Below are 26,409 nucleotides of genomic sequence, written 5' to 3'. Positions count from 1 at the left end.
AAATTTAAAAATACATAAGGTCAGTAAGACACTAATTTTGAAAGCCTACCTGAGTTCTTCCATCAAGTGAGAGTCTCAGACAGATGCCAGGAGCAGACAATGTCACTAAATGAGTGATAGGAAGGCATGCACTTCTATAGTCACCTAAGCTGCCAGTCCTCCCTTCTACCTTGTTGAGACAAGGTCTGTTCATGGATACATGACAGGTTAGCTCCCTCCACCTTCTGGGAATTCTGTTGTCTCAACTTCCTCTGTGTGTCTGGCTTTACTGAGTGTTCTGCGGGTTCACACCCACGTCCTCACCTTTACTCAGCAAGAACGTTACCCACTATGCCATCTCCCATAGCATTATGTTCAGTTAGAAAAGAAAGAAGTTGATAAGGACTGAAAACTACAACATGGTAATACTTCTTCAGATGCTCTGTTCATGCTCCACAATACTAAAGCCTTACTAATGCTTAAATACAGACTTATGAGACGCAAATTAAAGTCTCATGCCCTAACATTCAGATCATGGGAACAAGATTTATGATTTTTTTAAATTTCGGGAACAAAACAAAAAAACCCTCACTCCTTAAAATAATCTGAACTATACAAATAAACTGGAAAAAAAATTAAAACAAATTGATAGAAGAGCATTTACTCTTTATCACTAAAACAGAAGAAAGCAACATAAATAAATGAAAGGTCTTTTCTGATTTTTAAAAAATTTTAAACATCTATGTACTTTCTATGTGTGTACATGCCATTATGGGGAGAAGTCAACACCAAGCATGGGTGCTGGGAACTGAACTCAGTGCTGAGGAGGAAAGCAGCAAGCTCTTGAGACAAAGAGTTTGCACTGCAGTACCCAACAGCTGTCAGCACTGGTGCTCACTTCACCTATGTGAGCCTGATGAAGCTATTCATCTCTCTCCGTTTGCTTATATAATTCCCATTTAGAAAAAAAATCTAAAGGTTTGGGTTTTTTTATGCACAAAAAAGGCATCATATTAAGTGCATATAGTATCAGGCAGTATCAGGCACATACACAAAAAAGGTTCACAAATATTAACTACTTTCATTCATATGAAACAACACAGAGCACTCACTTGTCCGACTGCCCTGCATTTGCTGTGCTTTCAGCTCTCATCCGGGTAAGTGCAGCAGCAGCTTCATCCAACGCACAGCTGACAGAAGAGGTCAACCTCCGGAGCACTTCAGGGTCTGCAAAGGCTTTACCATCAGCTGTGGATAACTTTCCTATTCCTATTACAGTATTTTCACACCAATATGGAAATAAAAAAAAAAAAAAAAAAAAAAAAACAAACAAAAAACAAAAACAAAGGAAAACTCAGGTTACTAAAATCTGTATGTTACCAAATGACCTTCATATATTATTATAGACTTATCTGTCTCTTTAGGTAAGTAATTCTCCTTGAATCTAAAAATCTGATCCATGTCATATGTTCTTGGATATATAATCCGACACATTCTGGTGTTAGATGTGAGTCTTTGACCTATGTTTGGACAGGTAGAAATTTTCTCTGAAAACATTTGTCATGTCTTTGGGAGAAGAACCTATGTTCAGAGGCTGTTAGAAGCTACAGGTACTGAGACATGAACTACTTAAAGTTACTTTTATCACCACACACACAGAAAGATCTTCAAAAATAAAGTCAATACAGAAGAGAACAGAAAATAAAAAAAAAAAAAAAAAAGAGCTCTAGAAAAAATTACTTTTGGCTCACTGATACCACAAGTGCCAGCACCATTACTACTTTTTAGTAAATGCCTACTTTTCCTGGCCCAGGGCTAGAGAGATGGCTCAGGGCTTAAGAGCCCTGCAGTACACAACAGCTGTCAGCACTGGTGTTCACTTCACCTCCTTGAGCCTGATGAAGCTATTCATCTCTCTCAGTTTGCTTATACAATGGCCATTAAAAAAAAAAAAAAAAAAAAAAAAAAAAACTACAAGTTTAAAGGTTTGGGTTTTTTTTTTTTTTATGCACAAAAAAAGGTTATCATATTAAGTGCATATGCCCTTAATATACCTCTGTCCTTCCAGAGGTCCTGGGTTCAATTCCCAGCAACCACATGGTGGCTCACAACCATCTATACTAAGATCTGATCCTTCTTCTGATACAGAAGGGTACATGCAGATAGAACATTCATATACATAAAATAAATCTTTAAAAATGGACTAAGAGAATACAGACTGCATTTTTTAAAAATCTACATATAACTATCTCTTAAAAAACTAGTACATATACGTAACACATATACTCAAAATCATGTAAAATTATTTAGAATAGCAAAAGAAACAAGGCAAAAGTAGAAATAGTAAACATTTGAATGAACATAACTGTGACTTTTCCACATAGCCCTACTAAAGCAAGCTTAGCATCACTAACATTCATTGCTATTATTTTTTTCCAGGTTGTCCAGGTACACCACCTGTGGTGCTTATTAAAAACATAGGTGCTGGGACTGAAAAGATAGTTCAGTATTAAGAGCACTTGATGCGCTTCCAGAGGACATGGCGACTTGCTTCCACCACATCAGGCAACTCACAAACACTGTAACTCCAGCTCTAGGGGGTCTGACACCTTTTCTAATCTCCACGGCACTTGCGCGCGCGCGCGCGCACACACACACACACACACACACACACACACACACACACAGTATGTCAAGCCCAAAGAGTATTGCTCCAAAATCGAGTTTCCAGACACACCAACCCGGTAATTCAGGCAGGCAATATCATTTAGGAAACATTACTATAAGCTTTAAAATTAAGAAAGAAAGGCCCTATACTTAGTAATAATAAGCACATGTGCAAAATAACAGTATTTTATAAAAGTAGGAAAGGTACAATACTCACATAACTTAGGTTCTAAGAGTTTATACTTGCTTGCTTTTCTATCTAAAAAAATTATATAACAAATACAGTATCTTATAAAAACCAAAGATAACCCTGAGAATCTGATTTCACCAGTAACAAGATGTTCTCAGCAGTCAAACTTCCATTTCTCTTAATCAAAATAGACAAGCAGAAAATTATCACTTAAATGAAAACAGCAACAAAATATTGATTTTAATCTATAAACAAGTCATAGATTCAAAGTTCTGTTTTTTAGCTTCTCAGACCATAGTGTTACTTTGTAGCTTAGCCTCAGGCTCTTGAACGCTGGAGAATGTTAGGACTGCAGGGATCCACCATCATGCATGCCCATAAAAGTAATTTTACAGAATACTTAGGATGCAACAAAAATATTAATGAACCCATAGTGGATTATGGTGATCTTATATTAAGCAGATCTTATATTAAGATTGAATAGGAATGCCCTCCTTCCCATAGATTCATGTGTTTAAATGCTTGGCTCATAGGGAGTGGCACATTTAGGAGGTACGGCCTTGTTGACCAAAGTCTGTCACTGTGGTGGCAGGCTTTAAGGTTTCATATGCCCAGCCTATGCCCAGTGTGGTATACAGTCTCCTTCCTGTTGCCTGTGACTCCTTTTCCAGCACCATGTCTGCCTGCACATTGTCATGTTTCCCACCATGACAATGAACTAAACCTCTAAAGCTGTAAGCCAGCCCCAATTACACATTTTCCTTTATAAGAGTTGTCACTCAAAGGAATATCGAATGGCAGAGAAACACTTAAAGAAATGCTCATCCTCATTAGCCATCAGGGAAATGCAAATCAAAACGACCCAGAGATATCACCTTACACCCATCAGAATGGCCAAAATGAAAAACTCAAGGGACAACACATGCTGGAGAGGATGTGGAGAAAGGGGAACCCTCCTCCACTGCTGGTGGGAATGTAAACTGGTACAACCACTCTGGAAATCTATCTGGCGCTTTCTAAGACAATTAGGAATAGTGCTTCCTCAAGATCCAGCTATACCACTGCTAGGTATATACCCAAAGTTTGCTCAAGTACACAAAAGGGATATTTGCTCAACCATGTTTATAGCAGCTTTATTTGTAATAGCCAGAACCTGGAAACAACCCAGATGTCCATCAACGGAAGAATGGATACAAAAATTGTGGTATTTTTACACAATGGAATACTACTCAGCAATCAAAAAGGAGGAAATCATGAAATTTGCAGGCAAATGGTGGGACCTAGAAAAGATCATTCTGAGTGAAATATCCCAAAAGGAGAAAGACAAACACGGTATATACTCACTTATATAGACCTATAAGATATAATAAACATAATGAAATCTGTACACCTAAAAGAGATAATCAAGAGAGTAGACATGGGGTAAGATGATCAATCCTCGTTTAGAAAGACAGATGGGATGTGCATTGAACGTATGACAGGAGTCTACTGAGCTGAGCGCATTGGAAAGACTCTAACTAGCAGTGTTTTCAAAGCAAAGACTCATGACCAAACCTTTGGCAGTGTACAGGGAATCATAAGAAAGAAGGGGAGTTAGTCTGATGAGGAAAGGATAGGAGCTCCACAAGGACCAAATATATCTGGGCACAGGGTCTTTTCTGAGACTGACATGCAACCAAGGACCATGTATGAATGTAACCTAGAACCTCTGCTCAGATGTAGCCTGTGGTAGCTCAGTAACCAATTGGTTTCCCATAGTGAGGGGAACAAGGACTATTTCTAACAGGAAGTCAATGACTGGCTCTTTGGCCTCCCCACCCCCAAGGGAGGAGCAGTCCTGTTAGGCCACAGAGGAGAGCTTTGCAGCCAGTCCTGAAGATACCTGATAAAACAGGATCAGATGAATGGGGAGGAGGTCCCCCCTATCAGTGGACTTGGCAAGGGGCACGGTGGAGAGGAGGGAGGGAGGGAGGGACTGGGAGGGAATGAGGGATCGGGACACGGCTGGGGTACAGAGTTAATAAAATGTAACTGATAAGAAAAAAATAAAATACAAAAAAAAAAAAAAAGAGTTGTCACTGCCATGGTCATGGTGCATCTTCACAGCAACAGAAACCCTAACTAACACAAACAACAATAACCAAAAATAGACAAGAAAATAGTATAACCCGTTTATTTTTTCCAACTTCAGACATTCAATCAGTTGAACCACAAGAACAAAAAAACTTACCGTAGAGAACACATTATAACATCCAGATTTCATTTAAAGATAAAATTATTTATTTTTTTCTCCCTTTTCCTTTAGAACTTAGTAAAAATAAGCAGAACGCAACAGGAATTCCATCCTTAAGAAAACTAAGACACATCTTTAAATCTAAGGTACTACTGTGAAGATAAAAATGGACTAAGCTGAAACAGAGCTATCAGGGACAAAAATAAGGTGATCATACACTAAGCACTTGAGAATTAGAGATACAAAAACAAGTGCTAGGCTTCGGCCACGAAACTGGGGCACTAGCTAAACATAATCATTTACATATAAGTCTCCATATATTCTTTAAAGTCAAACTGGATAAGACCTCAAGTAAGTGATGAGGAACAGAGAGGATGAAGATGAATACTAGATGAAGAGAGTGAACAACTACATGCTGAGTACTCAATCCTCACCCTTCTTTCTACTGTTGACAGCTAGTCTTAGGCACAAGTTAAATCTACAGGCATTTCTCTAAAGAAATCCAACAGACTCAGAGGAAAGATCTATATACTAATACGTTAGATGAGCCCAAAGAAATAAAAGGTTTTATGTGTAATCAAAGCTAGGAAAACCAAAATGTTCCCAACAAATTAAATAACACTGTCACACATATCCTATACTATTTTTTGGCTTATTTATTTTTTAACATGTATTAAGTATTTGGCTGCATGCATGTATTATATCATGTGTATGCATGATGACAAGAGGTCAAAAAATGGGGCCAGGTCCCCATGGAACTGGAGTTACAGTGGTTGTGAGTAACCACTTAGGTGCTAGGAAATAAACCCTGGTCCTTTCCAAAAGCAACAAGTCCTTATCCTATGTAATTCTTAAGACTACACATATACTCTCATCATAAAGTTACACTATTATCGACAGATTATCTTGGTAGGTCCAAACCAATTAAAAACTCATTAAAAGCAGAAAAAGTTCTTTGCCTGGAAATAACAAAGGCAGGGAATTCAAGAAATAAAAAGGTTCCATCATTGGCATAAACATGGAAAGGATTTGCACATCAAGGAATGTGTGGGAGCCTAAGAAAGGAAGCCCAACTGAGTGCCCACAAAAAGATAATGCTCTCACTGCTACAACAGCAGGGAGCGGATTTCCTCAGTCACAGTTTGGAAGTAAACCTTCCTCCACAGCAGATAGGTAAAACCTTAGCATAGGTAATTTCAGTCTACAAAATCTTCAGGCGAATTCAGTCACACAATGTCCTAATGTTTAATACTCAGAAGTTACAGGGCAATTATGAGTGTTGTTTCCTGTGGCTGCATAAAAAAATTATAATGCAAGAAAGCAGTGAGTGCATCATGGTAAACGCATCCATTAAAAAAGTGACGCACACATTTTTCAATTTAGCTTTGTGCCATTGCTATTGGCTAGAAACAGAACTCAGGGATCACCACAAAGACAAAGACAGTTCCAGTCTGGAAAGACAATCCAATGCATTCAAATAAGACCAATTTCCAAATGTCACCAAGTTCTGGGAAAGACCAGGAACTAGTGCAAAAAAGGAAAACAATCACAACTGTAATATCAAACTTCAATGGCAACTACAAAGATCAGAAGATAATAGGGCAATAATTGAAAAAATCTGCAGAAATGATTTTTAAAACTAAACTCCATTCCATAAATAAACTATTAAGCATGAGGAGAGCAAGCCATTTCCACATGAGATATCAGAAAATTGCCCCTCACAAGCAAAATGAGGGAGGAATAAAGTTTAAAAAAAATAAAGTGAGAGACAGAAAAGACAGAAAAAAAAAAAAAAAGAAAGTGAAGACAGAAAAAAGAAATAAGTGCTCATTTCATGTCTCTTTCTTAAAAAAGGTATTGTAGGGCTGGAGAGATGGCTTAATAGTTAAAGAGCACTGGCTACTCTCTCTAAAATCAAACAAAATAAAACAGAACCCAGACAGTATAAAACCTGATCACTCTAAACACTGCCAGGATATGTAGAAGTAAATTCCTACTACTTTTTCCTTTGTCTTTATACTCCAGCCTTGAGATGAATATGGAGGAACACAAGACTCGTCTTAGGAAAACAACCTCTACGATACACCGGGGAGTCTAGTCATAAAGTAAAGGTGCTGCAAATTGCAACCAGTGAACACTACACCACTGCTGCTAGGATTGAAAAGGACTACCTAGTTTCATGTGTGCTATATATAAAAGATATTAATACGCGTAGTTTATGCATTAATAGTAATTTAGTCAGCAGCATATGCTTCAGTGAATCTTACCGAATGTGTTTTTCAAAATAAAGCTCATAACAATTTCTCAGACTAAAGAACACTAGACAGCATTAGGCCTGGAGGCCTAATTGGTTTCATAGCTGAGGCTGGCCTGGAACTAAATTGAACTTGTAGCAAGCCTCCTGTCGCAGCTTCCCAAGTACTTAGATTATGGCTAAGAGACCATTCTGAACAATGACATATTCAAGAATAGAGTGCTAAACTAGACTTATTTAGATATATGTGCTACAAGTAGAAGAGAGAAAACATTGCTTTAGCCATAGATATAAACAAAGGAGGATTTCTAGTTTCTACTGCTCTGGGCATGATAATTTTGAGTACTAATCTGAGTGTTACATTTTAGGAGGGACACAAACTACAATACAGTATGTACTGAGTACTGAAAATCATTTATTAAAGTCCTTTTTAAAAAGGCTAAGCAGCCACATATAAATTTTACATGGATTTTAATTTAAACTAATTATGCTTACCAATTTATAATGAATTTTATCATTATAATGTTTTCAATAATGATACTTCTGATGAAATGTTATCAATATTTATGAATAGTTATCACAAAAAATATACAGGAGCACACATTTAAAGGAGCAAGAGACGTGAAGCTCTGGATAACAGAGAAGACATGATTATAAAAAGCACACGACATACCTGCAGCTTCTAGTAAAGCTTCCAGCCTAGCCTGCGTCTCTGGATCTACTGTCCTGAGGTCAGCACCGTCAGCAGTGCCTGATAAGAGCAACTTGGAAGCTGTCTCCAGCATTGGGTTCTCCAAATCATCCTGGTCCAAAATGAAAGACTCCACCTACAAAACAAATACAAAGGAAAAAAAAAAAAAAAAAAAAAAGACAAGAAAAAGAGAAAGGAGAACAAAAATGAAATAAGATCAGAATGAGAAAAATATATTTAACGCAATTACCAATGATAAGTACAGTAGCGACACTAAATAAATTCAAAAAGCCAAAGACCATTTTTTTAAACTAAAAGAAAATCAAATGCTGAAGACTTAAAGAACTCATTTGAAGGATAGCCCACACCTTTAACCCCCTGCACTTGGCAGGCAGAGGCAGGCAGAATCTCTTTGAGTTTTAGGTCAAACAACTGGTCACTCTGGTCTACAGAGTGAGTTCCAGGACAGCCAGAGATACACAGAAAAAAATGTCTCAAAAAAGCAAAACAAAAAAACCTCATTATTCAACAGCAGTCATTTTATTTACTGAAATCATATGCATATTCTTTCCAGTTTTATTTTGTGTATGAGCTACAACAGAACTTGTGAAACTACAAACCTGTACCCATTGCACATATCCACATACATAGACACACAGCCATATTTACAAAAGATAACAGTGAAAAGGGAGATCTGAAGTGTGTTATTCAACTACAAGTGTATAGCAATGAAAAGTATTTGTATACTCTGGTACAATACTCTTAGAGAAACGAAACATTTAGTTACTACTGCTTTTGTATTTCCAGTACAAATGTTAACACATTAAAAAGAACAAATGACATCTTAGTATTATGAGGACAATGATTTTGACCTCCTGATATCCTGAAATCATCTCCTAGACAAGCAAAAAAGCTATAGGCCATATATTTAAATGCACTCACTAGAATTAAATCAGAGTAAAATAAATTTAAGGTAATAAAAACCCACCTACCACAGCAGGTAGGTGGGTTTTGTTTGTTTTGTTTGTTTCTGAGAGACTGGCAATGCTGTCAAATCTAGCACCAAAATCCTGAACTCAAGTGATCACGCTAAGAACCCTTCCGAACCTAAGCAACAAGACCACCCAGCAACAACCTTAAGGCGCTTCTACACAGCTCTCCAAACACTACCATAAAAAACCAAAGTATCTGAGCATGGTGGTGCACACCTTTAATCCCAGCACGTGGGAGGCACAGAGGCTGGTGATTTTGAGGCCAGCCTGGTCTACAAAGTGAGACCAGGACAGCCACGGCTGTTACATAGAGAACAATGTCTTATGAACAAAAACAAAAAAACAAGTAATGTGGGCTAGAGACAAGGCTCAGTAGTTAAGTGCACTACACATTCCTCAAAGGACCTGGGTATGAGTCCCGGGTCCACATAGTGACTCAAACTGCAGTTCCTGGGGATGGAACACCTTCTTCTGGCCTTTGGAGGTATCAGGCTTGCAAGTGTACGCAGACAGGCAAAACACACATATAATACACACACACACACACACACACACACACACACACACACACACACAAAGTAATAAATAAGCTTGAGCACTAAATGTTCAGGCCTACTATCTAAAAAGATAAAAGAAAATCAATGAATCTGTAAAGGATTGTAACACTGTGACATTTTTTTTCCACCTTCAAAAGTCACCAATATACCAAGGCTATACAAATTCATTTTTTTAAATGATTTATTTATTTTATGTGTGTTGCCCACATGTGTTTGTGTAAGGGTGGGAATTGGAGTTACTGAGAGCTGTGATTTGCCATGTGAGTGCTGGAAGTTGAACCCAGGTCCTCTGGAAGAGCTGCCAGTGCTCTTAACCATTGAACCATCTCTCCAGCCCCATAAATTCATTCTTAAAGCCAGCAGCAACAGTATGCTAAAGAGTAACAGCCGAATCCCATGGAGTTTAGGAGGTCAGAGAGTATGGTATAACTTCTACCTTAGTGACTGTACTTTTAGATATGTCCTTGCATTCTGAAACAGGATTCAAAAAGATGAATTCTTTCTTTAAAGGGGGGGGGGGCTATGACCCTAAAACAACAAATTATTATCTGTTGAAATATCTATAGTAACTTAAATGTAATGAGAAGATAAAAGAAGATGCATAAATATGAACAAAAATGAAATGAACAGATGAAATAGTATTTTAAGTTAGCTTTAGAAAGAAAAAGAATTTGATTTAAAGTCAGAAATGACAGGTACCAAATCTCTCCAAAAGTAGAAAAGAATAATTTTGATCAAAATCAATCAATCTGTATAAGGTACGAGAAGAAAATAGACTGGCACTGGCAGACACACATACAACTTCAGACTGATGGAACAAGAGAGTTCACAAGAGGAGAATTCAGGTTCTAAGTCCGGGGAAAGGGCTTCTGTAAATCCCTACATTGTAATGTATCACTATTAAGCCTAGCGAAAACCTACGAAGAAAACTGCAATTTATTCAAAATGAGATGTTTTCTTTCTCATACACTAAATTCTCAGTACAAGCATGGCTGAAAGATACAGGAGTGTAATATAACAATATCCTTATAACATAGCAGGATAAACACCAGTGGGGGAAAAAAATAGGTGTTCAAGGCCTATAGGATTGCTAAGTAAGTTAAGGCACTTGCAGCCAAGACTGAAGAGCAGAGTTCCATTAACAGAACAATAACGCTGGGAGGAGAGAACTGTTCTGACTTCCCTATGTGCAGCGTGACACATTATTCCAGCCCTATAATTAATAATTTATCCATGTATATAGTGTTCACATAGTTTCTATGAACTATGAAAATCAACTCTGCTTAACCTTATAGCTACATGAAACAAGTATATAATCTACTTTCAGGAATCATGAAACTTCTTGAGGGGTGAAAAATCACAAAGACTTAGAAATTTGGGCTCACCAGGTAAAACTGCAAGTAAGCCCAGCTTGACAACTTGAGTTCAATCCCTGAGATCTACACAGTTATCCTCTGGGTTCCACAGGCTCACTATGGCACATGTGTACCTATTCTCCCTTACACACACATATATAAAAAATTTACATTTAAAATTACCAGATGATTCTTACATTCTTCCCTTTTTAATTCTAAAAGGTTTAGTGTATACTTGGAGAAAGGAGAGCTAATTGTAAACTCTTATATGGGAAAAGGAAAATGTTCTTTTCGTTGATTAAACACATACTATTGACATTCTATATTCAAGTGTTTAATGCTGTATTTATCTTTTAACGAATGTGTACAAATACTCAATAATATGAGTAAAGGAATATAATTATAGTGTAGGGGAGTGGTAGTATGAAGGGCTACAGAAAATTACGAGAAAAATCAGGAAACTTGTCCTGTAACACTGTTAACCTTTCCTTCATCAGAAGGCCATAGGAGTAGCTCCACGATATAGAGCTTTCCCAGTATGCACGCAAGTCACAGGTGCAATCCCAGAGTGGTAGAATATAGAAATATTCAATATTCCTTTTCAAACTGGAAAGATTGGGGTTCTGATCCTAATACATATAGAATGATATAAAAGATTTAATCTTGTGAATCACCAAAAATAACCTCTTAATCAAAATTAAACTAGACTATGCATGTATACCTCCTTACCATATTTTAAATTGAAATAGTTCCAATTAAAAACTAAAACGTGTTTGCACTGATATCTAACTCATTTTATTACATAATTTCAATAAATGATTCTGGTCATAACCAAGTTTAGGACATAAATAGTTTTAGTGATCAAAATAAGAAAATTAAATAATATTTAATTTTTTGCAGTACTAGAAACTGAATTTAGGTCTTTGTTCACATACTAGGCTAGCACTGAGCCATGCCCTCAGCCTTTTCAATTATTTTCCTTAAATGAAATACATAGCTTTCACTAAGAGTAAACAAACGCCATTAGTTTACCCCTAAAAATGTATCAAATGTAATGAATGTATCAAATGTAATGAATGACAAATATCCAAATGTAATCAAATAAGACAACTTTGTTACATTTAAAGTATTGTACATGTATTGTCAGAACTCAGTATTCCATAAAAAGATGATGCAACCAATTTTTTATTTACTACCTTTTTGAGAACTTCATGCATGAGCACTGCATTTCCAACCACTCCTATCCCTAACTCAGTAACCTTCACTCTTCCAGTGCCTATCCCAAGATCATGATCTAATCTTTAATTATTATTAATTATTAAATTATCACACACGTACACACTTAAGCACATAAACGTTCATGTACAACCAATTGTGCCATTTAGCTTTGCTCATATATAAAGTGGAAGATTGTCCCTCGAGGAGAATGATTCTCCCTGCATTAAACTCTTGTCCAATCTAAAGACAGAAAACTGGGAAAAAAATTTAAGGGCCTTAGACATAAACCACAGGTCTAATTCAGTGTTACAGTTAAGAGAAAAGCTAGAATCTTTATTTAAATGGCAGGTTCCTAAGTATGTAGTATAGAGAGGATCAGTTAAACCTGAGGACCACTCATTCAATGCTCTTTCTGCCAAATTCAATGCTAAAGTAATAAGCTGTTATGTTCACAGAGCTCTAGGAAGTCTAACTTTAAATTTACTTAGAAATCAAGGTTCCTAAATAAATGCATTACTAACAACTAAAAGTAATACAATCAAACATTTTAGGGCCTTAATGCAATATGAAATAAGAATTATCTCCTATGAAGTACTTTTCTTTGACTAAATTCTATTCAGTTGTCTTTGGGTACACATATGCCACACACAGTGCATGTGTAGAGGCCAGAGGACAACCTGCAGGTGTCAATCGTCTCCTTTTATCATACGGGTTCCTGGGATCAAAATCAGGCTTGGCAGCAAATGCCTTTTAACCTACCAAACCGTCTCACCAGCCTTCCTATGAGGTGTTGACACCACCGTTACCCCAATAAATAATAACCTACTAAGGCTTTTAGAAATAACTCAGTTTCGAAGACAGTAGTACGGCACACCAGAAAACGAATCCTTTTTTCAACCTAGGCACTACAGGTGTTTTGGATGAAATACCTTTACTCACCAGATGCCAGCAGTAATCTTCTCTATTTTCTATTTGGACAACCAAGCACACACACAGACACAGTCAAATCTTTCCTTGGAAGAGTAAAGGTAAAACTACTCTCTCAGCACCCCAAAATTCTCATAGAAGTGAGGAGGTTGAGACCTCCTAAGTTAAAGAGAAGCAAACACAAATCTGAAATGTGGAACCATTTTTTCCCACTAAGCAGAAGGGGAGCAAAGATTAAAGAACTCTTCTAAGTTGAACAAGAGTTGAGTAACAACAATCATAATACAGATCCTATCTGAAACCTGGCTCAAGAAAGGCAAACAAGACAATATACTGAGGATCTGGAAATATAAAAACATTTGTCTGGCTATGTAAGAGGATGTACTTTTTTTTTTTTTTTTCTGAGATAGTCTCATGTATGGCCTCAAACTTACTACGCAGCCAAAGAAGATCCTCAACCTCGGATATTCCTATATCCACCTAAGGGCTTAGATTACAGAATTGTACCACACCCATATGGAACACTAAGGATCAAACGCAGAGCTCTGTGCATGCTAGGCAAGCAGCACTCCACCAAATAAGCTTCATCTCCAGCTCTCGAAAATTCTCAATGCTGAATTACAACTACACACATACTTAAAGGCATCTTTTTTTGTACTTGTTAAAGCCTTTGGCTTCACTGCAAAGACTACTTCAGTTTTATTTTGACTTGACAATCAGGTTTTACCTCTATTCGGTAATCATAATTTATATTTATATATTATTTATGTATTAATATTTTACATATTGGTTAACACACACACACACACACACACACACACACACACACACACACACAAATGGGACAGGGTTTCTATGTGTAGTCCTGGCTGTCCTGGAACTCATTCTGTAGACCATGCTGGCCTCAAACTCTAAGATTCACTTGCCTCTGCCTCCCAAGTACTAGAACTAAAGACTTGTGCACCACTGCCCAGGTTCACTAATATTTATATTGCAGAGTAAAATTATTTTATCATATTCTCCCCAACGTAAAGTCAATGTAAGTAACCAACATAGTTAAATAAAAACCAAGATATTTTAACAATGGTAAAAGCCAAATAGATGTTTATACCAGTAGTTGATATTCCAAATCCTTTTACACGCAGAACAGAAAGACAGAAAGTGATAATGCAATTAGAAGTTGCAAAACAATCTGGACCAGCTTGAACAATTTCAGTTAACTTTTTTCTCAAAATAGAGGCACTAACCTTATAGATAAATCCAAAGGATAATGAAATAGTGTATTTTAACTATATACTAACTCCACTAAACAAACATCTTCCACCAATCACACCGTGTGCAAAGCAATAAGCTAGTTATTTGCAACAGAGGCACGGAAGCAGTTTTTATTATAATCACTGCCTTTCAAAAATATAGAATACAAAAAGTCAAACAAGTGCAAACAAGTTATGAAATCTATTTTTTAAAAGACCTAATAGACAGGAAGACACTGACGATAGAGGAAAAAGACAATTCTCTATAAGCATGGTAAAAAGAGCAATGCTTAGAGAATAGGGTACTTTAATACAGTGCTGAAAATGTCATAATTTATAAAATCTACTGAAAGATTTTACTTAAGCAAAGTTTCAGAAACATAATTAAGAGCACACTCAAAGAGTTATTGTAGGTGCCACTTATTAGGAATTGACTTCAATAGATCAAGTATAAAATGGTGAGGGATTACGATAGGAGGGAGCTTAGGCTATGAACATAAGCACATTTGAACTGGGACCAGCTCAACATTCCGCACGCCTTTTGTCACTGCCGCCCACCAGTTATGACTAACTCAGTTCTTCCACAAACTCTCCTGGCAAAGTTCTGGACTTTAATCCAAAATGTAGATTTCAAGAAAAGCTACTTACATTTTGACTAAAAGGTCCATTTAAAAACTTCTGGGCTGACAAGATAACTCAGTGGGTTAAGATACTTGATTTCAACCCTGAAGACCTGAGTTCAATCCCTAGGTAGAAGGAGAAAACTGACTCCCGCATATCACCCTGACATCTACCTGTGCCCTGTGGAATGTGCATTCAATCAATCCATCTCTAAGTAATATTTAACTATCTGGCTAACTATATGACTCTTTAACTATATGACTCTTCTGCTTTTACCTCCTCAGTGCTGAGACTACAGCCATGCCCTGCTGCACGATACCCACCTACAAATGCCCTTCAGAACAAACGATTCTGAATTTGCTCCATAACCAAAAGGCATCTGGATGTCTTTCATGAATTTTTTTATAACTGTACTTTTGGTAATCGGTTATTTGACTCATATAATCAATTTGATAATTTAAATGAAGAAAAATGGTTTATTTACACCTCTAGTAACTACTTATATAATACCTACTAAACATAAAGCTTTCAGTTATTTAAAGCTGTGATCATGAACTGAACTTAAGCTCAGATTTCCTATTTAGTGATATTCACATGAAAGATTAAATATAATCATAAAACATGTTTCTGAACACTGATAGACTTAAGAAAATACCATTAAGAAAATATATTTTGTATATAAGATATTAAAAAGCAGCACGAAATGGTAGATGTAAAATTTAAGAAACAAAGGCCAGACACAATAGTGCATACATTCAGGAGGCAGAGGCAAGAGGATCTTTCTGAGTTCAAGGCCAGCCCGGTTTAAAAAGTGAATTCCAGTATAGCCACGACTGTTACAGAGAAGCCCTGTTTCCAAAAAAAAAACAAATTAGAGAGAGACAGAGAGAAAGACAGAAACAGAGACAGAAAGTTTAAGGAAGGAATCCGAATCTAGGACAATGTTATCACAGTGGCTGATTACTAGGGAAAACACATAATGCCCTGAAACATACTAGGCAATAAAGTTTCACTACTGAACTAGCCTACAAACCCCTGATAAATTCATTTATCCTAACTTCTTCTGTCTCTCAAGCACAGAAAAAAGATTTAACCTTTCCAGTTCCCTACAATAAATCAGATTCACTGCAAATAAAAGTATTTATAATTAGTCAATATATATTTGTCCCCAAACTGTAAGAGTGAGTAAATATTAAAAGTGTTAAGCAAGTTAATCATGATTTTCAGCCGCAAAATACTTTCAAAACACTTGAAATCTTTCTTATAAATTCAACAGAGCCAAGATGGCTCAGCCTGCAGAAGCCTGACAGCTCAAGTTCAAACCCCAGAATCCATGTAAAAGTAGGAGAAAACAACTCCACAAAGTTATCCTCTGACTTCTACATACATAACAGAACACTAATGTACCCACACACATCACACCTATGCAAACACACACAAATATCTTATATATTAAGTATGTAATTGTATATAAATTGTTTATATATAAATTATTTATATAAATATAATTTTTTCTTCCTCTTTCCTATCAGCCACTGCCATGCTATCCAGACTGAGCTGACCAGGAAATTCCAGGGCTACAAGAACAACAGTAAGCGCCACAAGCACAAGATGGTGGGGCTGGCAGCATGCACCACAACATCAACTTCAACAATCATCATCCAGGTTTTGGGAAAGTTGGTATGACGCATTAACACTTAAGGAGAAACTAGAACTTCTGACCAACTGTCAACCTGTCCAAATTGTAGACAATGGTCAGGGAACAGACTCATGTACATGCTGTAAAAAACAAAGCTGGATGGAGCTGCTCCTATCACTGAAATAGTCCAACAAACCTACGGCCAGTTCGAGGGAAGAGAAGGCTCCCTAAGAGCAAGTCATCATGGATGCTAAATTCTTGAGTAGAAGAGCTGAGGAGAAAAATCAAGGATATTGAAGGTGCCCTTGTCCTCGTGGGCTGAAGTCACAAAGTGCTGTTTATTAAAGGCTAACATTTTTCATGTGAGCTGAGTGTAGGCTCTTTGGTGATGGGTAGGCTGGTAACAGTCACAGTGCATGGTGGATAGACATAGCCCACCCTCACATCTCAAACACCCAGGATCAACCAGGTCCAGGATCACCAGCAGTTCCCAACCACCTAAAGCTTCAGGTCCACCCAGAATGCCTCTAGCTTCTTAGGCTCTCACACTCACGTGCACATATCCACAACAGACACACATACATGTTAATTTTTTAAAGAGGGGTGGGAGATTTCTAACAATTTTTTAGAAATTAATGATTAGTATGACTCATGGTTTTGAGAAGAAGTTAGCAAAATGAAAGTGAACATGACTTAAAATAATTTCAAAAGTATGGGCACAAATCAAGTCTAGTCCTGTAACTTCACAGGACTATCAACATCATAAATATTATTACACAGTTACTAAGATCTACTACATAAGAATGTAGTCTTAACTTTGCCTTTTTGATAGAACTGACACAAAAACTTGACTTCTATTTAAGCTTCAAGATGCTTTTCTATCCAAAGCTCAGTATAAAACCACTAATATCATCTACAATTAAATTTTTAAAAATTATAAAGTTTATACAGACAAATCATTTTTTAAAAAAACATGACAAATTTTTGGTCTAAAATTTATAAGTCAATTTTTCTATAATATACTTAACATTGAAAGTCACACACACACAAAAACACACTTTAAGATAACAGAATTTTTTAAAGAAAAAGGATTGAAAACTGAGCAATGAAATAACACCTACAACCAAAAGCTATTAGTATTAACTATAAAATAACCTAAGGCAGAAAACATTAAATAAAAAGAATATTTTGTAAAGGTAGATGGTAATAGGTACATCTATGGTGGTTCAGTCATAAACATACAATAACAAAAAAACCTACTAGATGTATATACAACTAAAAATGTTTCCATATACATCTCAAAGAAAGTGATGAATACACATTATGTAATGGTACTGAGGATTCGGAAATAAAATTAACTAGAATATTTTAAAGTAAAATGTAAATGACAGAGAAAGGAATTCAATGGATTTGAAAGACACGACTCTGAAATTTATGTATATATGAGGTTATGTTCTTGGTCCAGAAAAAAAATGGAATATTAAATATTAAAAGCATGGTATTTTACTTGAAAGAATTTTAAAGTCCACTAATTAACAATAGAGAGAATAAAAATCTAAACAGAAATTATTTCCTATAAGATCTGACCCTAATTTTTTTCTTTGCTGTAAATGTAAGATTTTTAAAATTACAAATCAAGATGTATAAAACTGATTTACTTCTGGGACAATTTTAGCAAAAGCAAGTACGCCTATGTCAAGTGTAGTAGACTGGGTGACAAAGAACATGCATGGGGAAAAGTACATATCAACAAATGGAAAAGCTTAAGAGAAATGGATGGCATTCTATTCAAAGTTGTTATTAAACCTCATTATCATAATTTTTTTAAAAAACAGATTATCTTAATTACAAAAGCCAGAAAATACATGAGAAAACTACCAAACTATCATAAACAACCCTATGAACAAACCCAAACAGGAGTCACACACATAAAAGTAAATTTAACACGCCTAACATTTAAATAATTCCCTGACAAATTATGTCAATACTATAAAAAGAAAAGGTATTCATAAGAAAGAATACGTAAAAAATCCAGAAGCACTGATTTTGTTTTCTTCCTGTGTGGCCTGCTTCCTCCTATGCTTACATACTTCACACCTTCGAGCTTTACTGTACTTTCTCAAGCCATATGACAAGGTGTTCTCTACTCTCTACTGGCCCATCCATCCTTGCATTTCCTAATATCACAGCCTGAAAACACCACCTTCTCACTTACTTGCTGCTTCTCTTCTCCACATAAGAAAGGACTCGTTTTTAAACCCATACAAATAACTTGTCATTGTGGCTGTAACTGTCCTATCATTAACTTATGGAAGTTTCTGGCACTATCTAAATATATACTTGAAGGAATATTTAAAATACAATAAAATAGGATCAACAATTGTAAACATATAATTCATCACATTAAATATCACAGGTGAAAAAGAACATGGGTCATCTCAACAAAACTGTATGGTTAAATTAAGTATCTATTGCCAGGCATGGTAGCATACACCTTTAATCCCAGCACTCAGGAGGGAGAGAGACCTGAGTTCAAAGTCAGCCGGGACTATGATGAGAACTTCTCATAAAATAAAATATCCGCGGCCATAAAAGTACCTGTTAAGTCAGAAAAGAAATTTGCCTTGTTTTCTATTAAAAAAATCAGTATACATAACATTCAAAATGAAAAGCATTTAATTTAAATTAAGAATAAAACACATCAGAAAGAACAGTGGCTGTTCTGAAAACCTACCCAATAAAGACCAGAAAAATGTAACGAAACACTGGTAAGCTTAACTACTGAGAAAGGAACAAAAGTTTACAGAAAACATAATTACCCTTCTGGGAAAAACTAAATAAATGGTAAGACCAAAATGAAAAAAATTTAATAGGCTTCCTATACAACAGCAATAGCTCATTAGAAAATATTTTTAAAGATATAATAATTTACAGTAACAACAATAACTAGAGATATTCAGGAAAATATCTAACAAAAAAAAGTGTGTACGATCTATGAAATAAATTAAAAAAAAAAACAAAAACCTACAGAACTGTACTGTAGAACATAAAAGAACACCTAAAGAAACGGAGAGGCATACCATGGTCCTGGATGGGAAGATTCAATAGTGTAAAGATGTCAATTCTCCCCAAATTAATCTGTAAATTCAATGCACTTCCAATCAAAATCCCAAAGGGATTTTTAATGGAACTTGACATGTTGACTCTAAAGTTCATCTGGAAGAGAAAATACACAAAAAATTGCCAAAAAAATTTTTGGAAAAAGACAATGGGGAGGGGGGCCCTATCAGCTGTTAAATATAATATGAAATGAAAGTGATCAAAACTGTCGAGTACTAAATGCACAGCACACGTATTTGGGACTTAAATATGATCAAGGTGATTTTCATGTTAGTGGAAGAAAAGAACATATCAACCAATTTATTTTGGGAGAAATGATTATGAAGCTAGAAAAATTAACAAGGCCCCTACCATGATTATTAAAAGAAAATTCAGATGAATTAGAATCCACTAGCAACATAAGTAAAACTATATTGCAAAAGAGAATGTAAGGAACTAGAGTGCTCAATACATTGAGAAGACAACTCTCTGAGAAAGGCACGTGAGAAGATGGTAAAATTCTGACAGCATTAAAAAAAAAAAAACCTAAAAATGCCACAAAGTAAAAAGCTTTATTGGGTAAGTAAAAATATAACAAATTATAACTTGTTAAGTTAGTAAGAGAATCAAAGAAATTTTAAAATGTTACTAAGGATAAAATGGATAAAATTTTATGAATAATTTTAACGGAAATATAATGCCAGTAAATATGGTCAATTTAACTAAAATCAGATTAATATAAATTAAAATAAAGTGTACTATCAACCCACTGACAAATAATAACTAAAAGTTAAGGGTGATGGTAGAATATAAAAATTCAACAATCAAAATTAAATTTTTCTTAAGAATCTTATCTACAAAAGTATTTGCACATGTAAGTAAAGATATACACATATGGTTGTTCATTACAACATTGACCTAACAAAAACAAAAGACTATAAATTACCTTCATATACATCAGTGAAATAATGGTTAAGTGAATTAACAATGAGGTAATAGGTGCTATGGCTGTGGCTCAGATGTGAGGTACTTACCTAGCACATTCAAGGTTCAGCCCTCCAGCCCTCAAAAATCAAAGTACCTGCCACTGCTTCATCCCTTTCAGCCTGCAGTACTTCATGAACTTAATGGCTCCTTTCAATTTCTGTCCTCCTCTCACTTGAAGATAACAGAAACCCTACTTCCTTGCATTACAATAGAACCTTAACATTAAAAATAATATATAAAAACATAAACCAAATTACTGTATGAATGAGCACTGAAGCACAAAGGTTTCTATATTATTACATATCTATATTTATATTACATAGTAAAGCTAAGCTACAGAAAATGCAGGTATCTTATCTATGTTTTAAACATAAAATGTATACTTGTGCAAGTATACACATAAGCAAGCCAAGGCTGATAAACCAAGGTTATTAACAGATAATCAAGGAATAAAACCCAATCCCTGAAATTCTGTCTTTTAGTTATCTATATTTTTCTGTACTGCTTACCTTAAAAATAAATTGGGGCTAGCAAGTAATAGCACTTACGACTCATTCAGAGGCCCCAGACTCAGTCCCCAGAAGCCCTGTGGCCTCTCTCACAGTCATCGGTAACTCCAGTCGAGGGGATGTGATGCCCTCCTCTAAACAATACATGCATATGACGCACTTATAAAAATGCAGGCAAAACACTAGTGTACACAGAACAACAGTTAATAAATATTTAAATGAACTTAAAAAAAATGACCATGCAGTTTTCTATTGTTTCAGCAAATAAGAAACACCCAACTTGGGCACTAAAGAATCAAGGTAGAACATAGTCACACATGCTTATGATCCTAGCATTGAGGAACTGTTAGTTTCAGGCCTGAGTAAGCTACACAGAGACATCTCATTACCTCCTCCAACCTAACCTCATGGCTCCCGATTCAGAATTATCCAACTATTTCTATAAATTTAGCAAAAAATGTCAATAGCTAGTATCATAGTTCATGTGATTTGAGATATAGAAGATTAACTTTAAACTTGCTGCTACGTGTTATTTACTTAAAAGGTGTGTGTGTATATATGTATGTATGTATGTATGTATGTATGTATGTATGTATGTATGTATATATATATAACATACACATATATAGGTGATTTTTTTATGTTTGTATTTTAGTGTGTGTATGTACACACACACACACACACACACACACACACACACACACATATTAGTTTGTTTAGTTGTTAGTTTGTTTGCGTCTGTTTTCTAGAAAGAGTCTAAGGCAGTCCCAGGATGGCCTTGAACTTAGTATACAGCTGCTAATGGTCTTGGACACTTTATCTTCAGCCAACATCTTCCAAGTGTACCACCACATAGAACTGCTTAATTGATTGTTTTTATTCTTATGAGACAGGTTCTCTCTATGTAGTTCTGGCTGCCCTGGAACTCACTATATACAACAGCATGGCCCTGAACACAGAGATCCTCCTGTCTTGAGGGCTTGGATTAATGGTATGCACCACCACACCCAACTTCCTAATTATTTTTAAATGAAGAAAATTTTGGTATCAAAACAAGTAGTTTTAAATATTTATTTTTTATTTTGTATAGACTGGTGTTTTGCCTACCAGTATGAGGGTATGCCTGTGTGAGGGTGTTGGATCCCCTGGACCTTAAGGTACAGATAATTATGAGCTGTGCTGCAGGTGCTGTGTATTGAACCTGGGTCCTCTGGAAGAGCAGTCAGTGCTCTTAACCACTGAGCCATCTCGCCAGACCCACACCCCCAATCAATTACTGTTAATACTCAGTTGACTCAATGCTATTCCCAAGGTTAAAGGTTAAAAAAAAAACAGGATTAAGTTCTCTATTCATTTTATTTCTCCCTCTATATTCAATAAATATTATAGGAAGGTTTATTACACAGATAAAGTGTGCCTACTACATTTCTTTCCTAGTTTTTATTGGTTTTTTTTTTTTTCATTGCTGACCTGTATGAATTCTGAATATTCTAGGTACAAGCTATTTCTTGGTCATGTGTTTGCCATGTGTTTTTTAACTGGTGGGTTCTCTTTTAAGCATTTTTCTCAGTAACTTCTAAAAAACAGGTTTTTAGATTTGTTAAAGTCCAAATTCCTCATTTTCTTTTATGTTTGCACTGTATTCTATAGTTACTAATCCAAGGTCATAAAGATTTTTCTCCCATGTTTTTTTCCTAGAATGTGTCATGTCCTGATTTTTACAACTACATTCATGATTCATTGGGTGAATTTTGACATATACAAGATTTGAGCTACCCTTTCTTTCTATTAAAAAAAAAAAAGAAAAAAAGAAAGACTTGAACATTTTGGCACCACTGTTTATGAAAATGATTTTTCTAACTGAATCGCACTGGCACCTCTGTCAAAAACCAACTGATCCTGAGCATTATAAATCTTTTCTAGAATTTCAAACTAATTCACTTAAGTATGTTTCTCCTTTTCTCAATAATGTAGCAAACCATCTTAAAAAGTATATCTTGCCCAAAGTTTGGCTATGAGTCTCAGGATCTGCCTCGATACCCTGCAGGGTAGAGCCTTTCAGAGGCCCTCTTGTTAGGCTCCTGTCCTGTTCCTGTTTTCTCCCCCCCTCCAATATCCATCCTCTTTGCCTTTCTGAATGAGGATTGAGCATCTTAGCCAGAGTCGTCCTTCCTGATTAGCTTCCTTGGGTGTTCAGATTTTAGTATGTTTATCCTATATTATATATCTAATATCCACTTATGAGTAAGTATATACCCTGTGTGTCTTTGTGCTTCTGGGATACCTACTCCAGATGATCTTTTCCAGTTCCCACCAATTCCCTGCAAACTTCATGATTTCCTTGTTTGTTTCTTTTTTTAATCACTGAGTAATATTCCATTGTGTAGATAAACCACAATTTCTGTATCCATTCCTCAACTGAGGGACATCTAGGCTGTTTCCAGCTTCTGGCTATTACAAATAAAGCTGCTACAAACATGGTTGAGCAATGGCCTTGTTGTATACTTGAGCGTCTTTTGGGTATATGCCTAGGAGTGGTATAGCTGGATCTTGAGGAAGTGCTATTCCTAATTGTCTGAAAAAGCAGCAGACTCATTTCCAAAGTAGTTAGTACTTTCTCTAAGAAACATTTCACATGACTGAAATATTAGTAGCTTTCTATAACTTAAGGGTTTTTGTTATTCACTTGGTACTTTGGAGGAATGAGGTTTTCAAATCAGTAACATAGCCCTAGAAATTGTAATATGGGGGTGGGGGGAGATACAGTGTGCTATGAAACAGGATCTTAACATGTAGCCTTGAAGACCAATCTGGCTTCAAACTCACAGAGATCTGCCTGCCTCTGCTTCCAAGTGCTGAAATTTAAGGCATGTGGCACCACGTAGGGCTTAGAAAGGTGCACTATACTTTGCAGAGTATCCGTAACTCACTTGTTTTTCTACTTTGAAAAGAAAATTATTGTATGTATGTGCATGTATGCACGATGTGTATATGAGAATGCAGGCCATATGTAGTACATGGGTAGAGCTTATATGAAAACTTTGCAGAATTGCATCTTTTCTTCCACCTTTCTGTCACTTCCAGATAGCAAACCCACATCTCCAAGTTGAGTGCCTTTACCTACTGAGCTATCCTGCCAGCACAATAATCCTATATACTTTTTCTAAAAAGATGACATTATAATCATGAAAATCTGTGCTTAAAAAGTCCATCAATGCAAGTGGAGTATGTCAGTTTTCCAGTGACATTATTGTGGTATGCTGACAGACAAGTAGCAATGGAGCAAAGTTGTAAACAGTGAGTGTCTATATCAAAGTTTTGTGTTCATCCTAAAAACAAGGTTATTTTTCAACTGTCCTAAGCAAATGTAATGTGAGAATAGCTCAAAATACAAAGGTTGTCACTTATTTTATCAAAAAAATTCTCTTAGGTGACCTAAACAGGTATGCTCTCCTTAATGTGGACATAGGCATCACCAATGAAATACATAACTTCTGGTTGTTAGGGCTGTTATCGTACTGACTTCTACTTCTACCAAGCACTTCACATCTCAACTTTATACATAAAATGCAACTTAACTTTAAGTAGCATTTATTTTTTACAGTTAAAATATATGAAAATTAATATATTCAAATTTAAAAGATCTATAGCATTTTTCATTTACCCAATGTTCTATTTGTTTGTGGCTATTCAGAAACAAATACGTCTCAAGTACTACTCTTTAAACATAGTTTGAAGCTACTAAAAGGAGAGGAAAGCAAATTATTATGGTATTACATCATGTTTATATTCTTAACTATACATTGAATACTGTTCACATTACAGAAATCAAAGTACTGAGAATTGGGTGTGGAGACACGAAAAAGGTGAGCTAAAGAACAAAGTTTATGAAAAAAGTCTTATGGAAACAAACTTGTTTGTAAGTTAATTAGAAAATATAGTTTAAAACAACAAAAACAAGGAGTTTGAATGGAGCTATCCTACATAGGTGAACGAACGAAGAAACGAGCTATTAAGTGACAATCTTAGTGTCAGGCATAAAATAATACCTCCCTATACATCACTGGTCAGAGAGACTCCCTCAAACACGGGTGAACTTGGATCCGGATGTGTACCCGTGCAAGTGCACTGCATGAACAGAAATGAAGGGGAAGAACATAGGAGAAAACTCCAGGAAGGTAACAAGTCATGATCCTCTTCCCTTCACCTCATGTCAATATTTTATGTAACTGTCTTACTTGCTGATTTCCTTATAGAGATTACCATTATGCCTACTGCCTTTCAATCCCCTCTCCTTCAAAATATCAATTGTGGAGGCTTTTCTTAGAAATTTTATAATTACACTTTCCTCTGTCTGGAATTTACTATGATCACCTGAACATTCAAGTACCTGCTCAATTTGCCACTAAATCCCTGCGAAGAATTCCTCTTCTTTGTCCCTGTATGATCAAGCTTTAGATTCACAATAGTACAGTGAAGAGTAAATTATTAATTCATACTTTTAGTGTATTAAAGGGGTATTCACTTGTCTAGCTATATACTGTCAGTCTTGTCAAATAAAATATAAATTTCATGAAAGTAGAAGCTTCATCTGACATCTGGCTGTAGTTCAAGCCAAAACACAAGAAGCCTAGAGGGTAGTTTGTTGAGTGTTTATAACTTCACTAAAGGGCATAACTTTAGTTGCAGATTCTTTCCATGTCTCCTGTGGTATTTTTTTCCCCTCACTAAAAGTTTCTATGAACAGATGCACAAATTATGAAATAAGTTCTATCACACTATAATTTTCCATCACTTTATTCTTTTACAAAACTAGAAAACATAATTATTAATTGTTCTTGTTAAGAGTGATTTCCTTATACTGTTATTATATTTCATGAAAACTATGTTTTACAGGGATAACTAAAAGAGAAATACTGAAGAGTTTTCGTTTCTATTGGCACTAGTTAGGAAACAAATTGGATACCAATTACAAAATGAAATAAAAAACTGTGTCTGAATTCTTTAAATACTGAAATTGTCTATTTTAACAGACCATGAAATATTGCTTCTGAAAAACTTTTGCAAGGCACCTCCTACTTAAAATTTTTAGTTCTAATCTTTTTTTTTTTTTTTTAATTCTTTTAGAGAGTTTGGAGAAAGTAGGTTTAAACCATCTTTGCCTGTAAGTCTCACAATAACAGAGGTAGGCAACACTGAGATTTGCTCTTCTTTGTTTTTTAATGCTGGTAGCTAGAA

General features: G+C 35.7%; 1 protein-coding gene across 5 annotated transcripts in view; it reads right to left on the bottom strand.

Annotated features, from left to right (window-relative positions):
• The window catches only part of Ankrd17 (ankyrin repeat domain 17), a 133,896-nt gene that overhangs the window by 67,928 nt on the left and 39,559 nt on the right, over positions 1-26,409 (bottom strand). For 4 of the 5 annotated variants that reach the window (XM_055595971.1, XM_055595982.1, XM_055595999.1 and 1 more), the window contains exons 2-3: positions 7,997-8,150; positions 1,092-1,248 (exon numbers count right to left, since the gene is read on the bottom strand). In XM_055595971.1, coding sequence (XP_055451946.1) covers positions 1,092-1,248; positions 7,997-8,150 — 311 coding nt within the window. Of the gene's footprint in view, positions 1-1,091; positions 1,249-7,996; positions 8,151-19,656; positions 19,739-26,409 lie in introns of those variants that run through there. The other variant, XM_055595992.1, reaches the window with a different exon arrangement.

The sequence above is a fragment of the Psammomys obesus genome, unplaced genomic scaffold (assembly GCF_907164565.1).
Source record: "Psammomys obesus unplaced genomic scaffold, mPsaObe1.curated_primary_1811, whole genome shotgun sequence".
In the NCBI taxonomy this organism is placed as follows: domain Eukaryota; kingdom Metazoa; phylum Chordata; class Mammalia; order Rodentia; family Muridae; genus Psammomys; species Psammomys obesus.
This window is presented reverse-complemented; position numbering and strand designations above follow the sequence as displayed.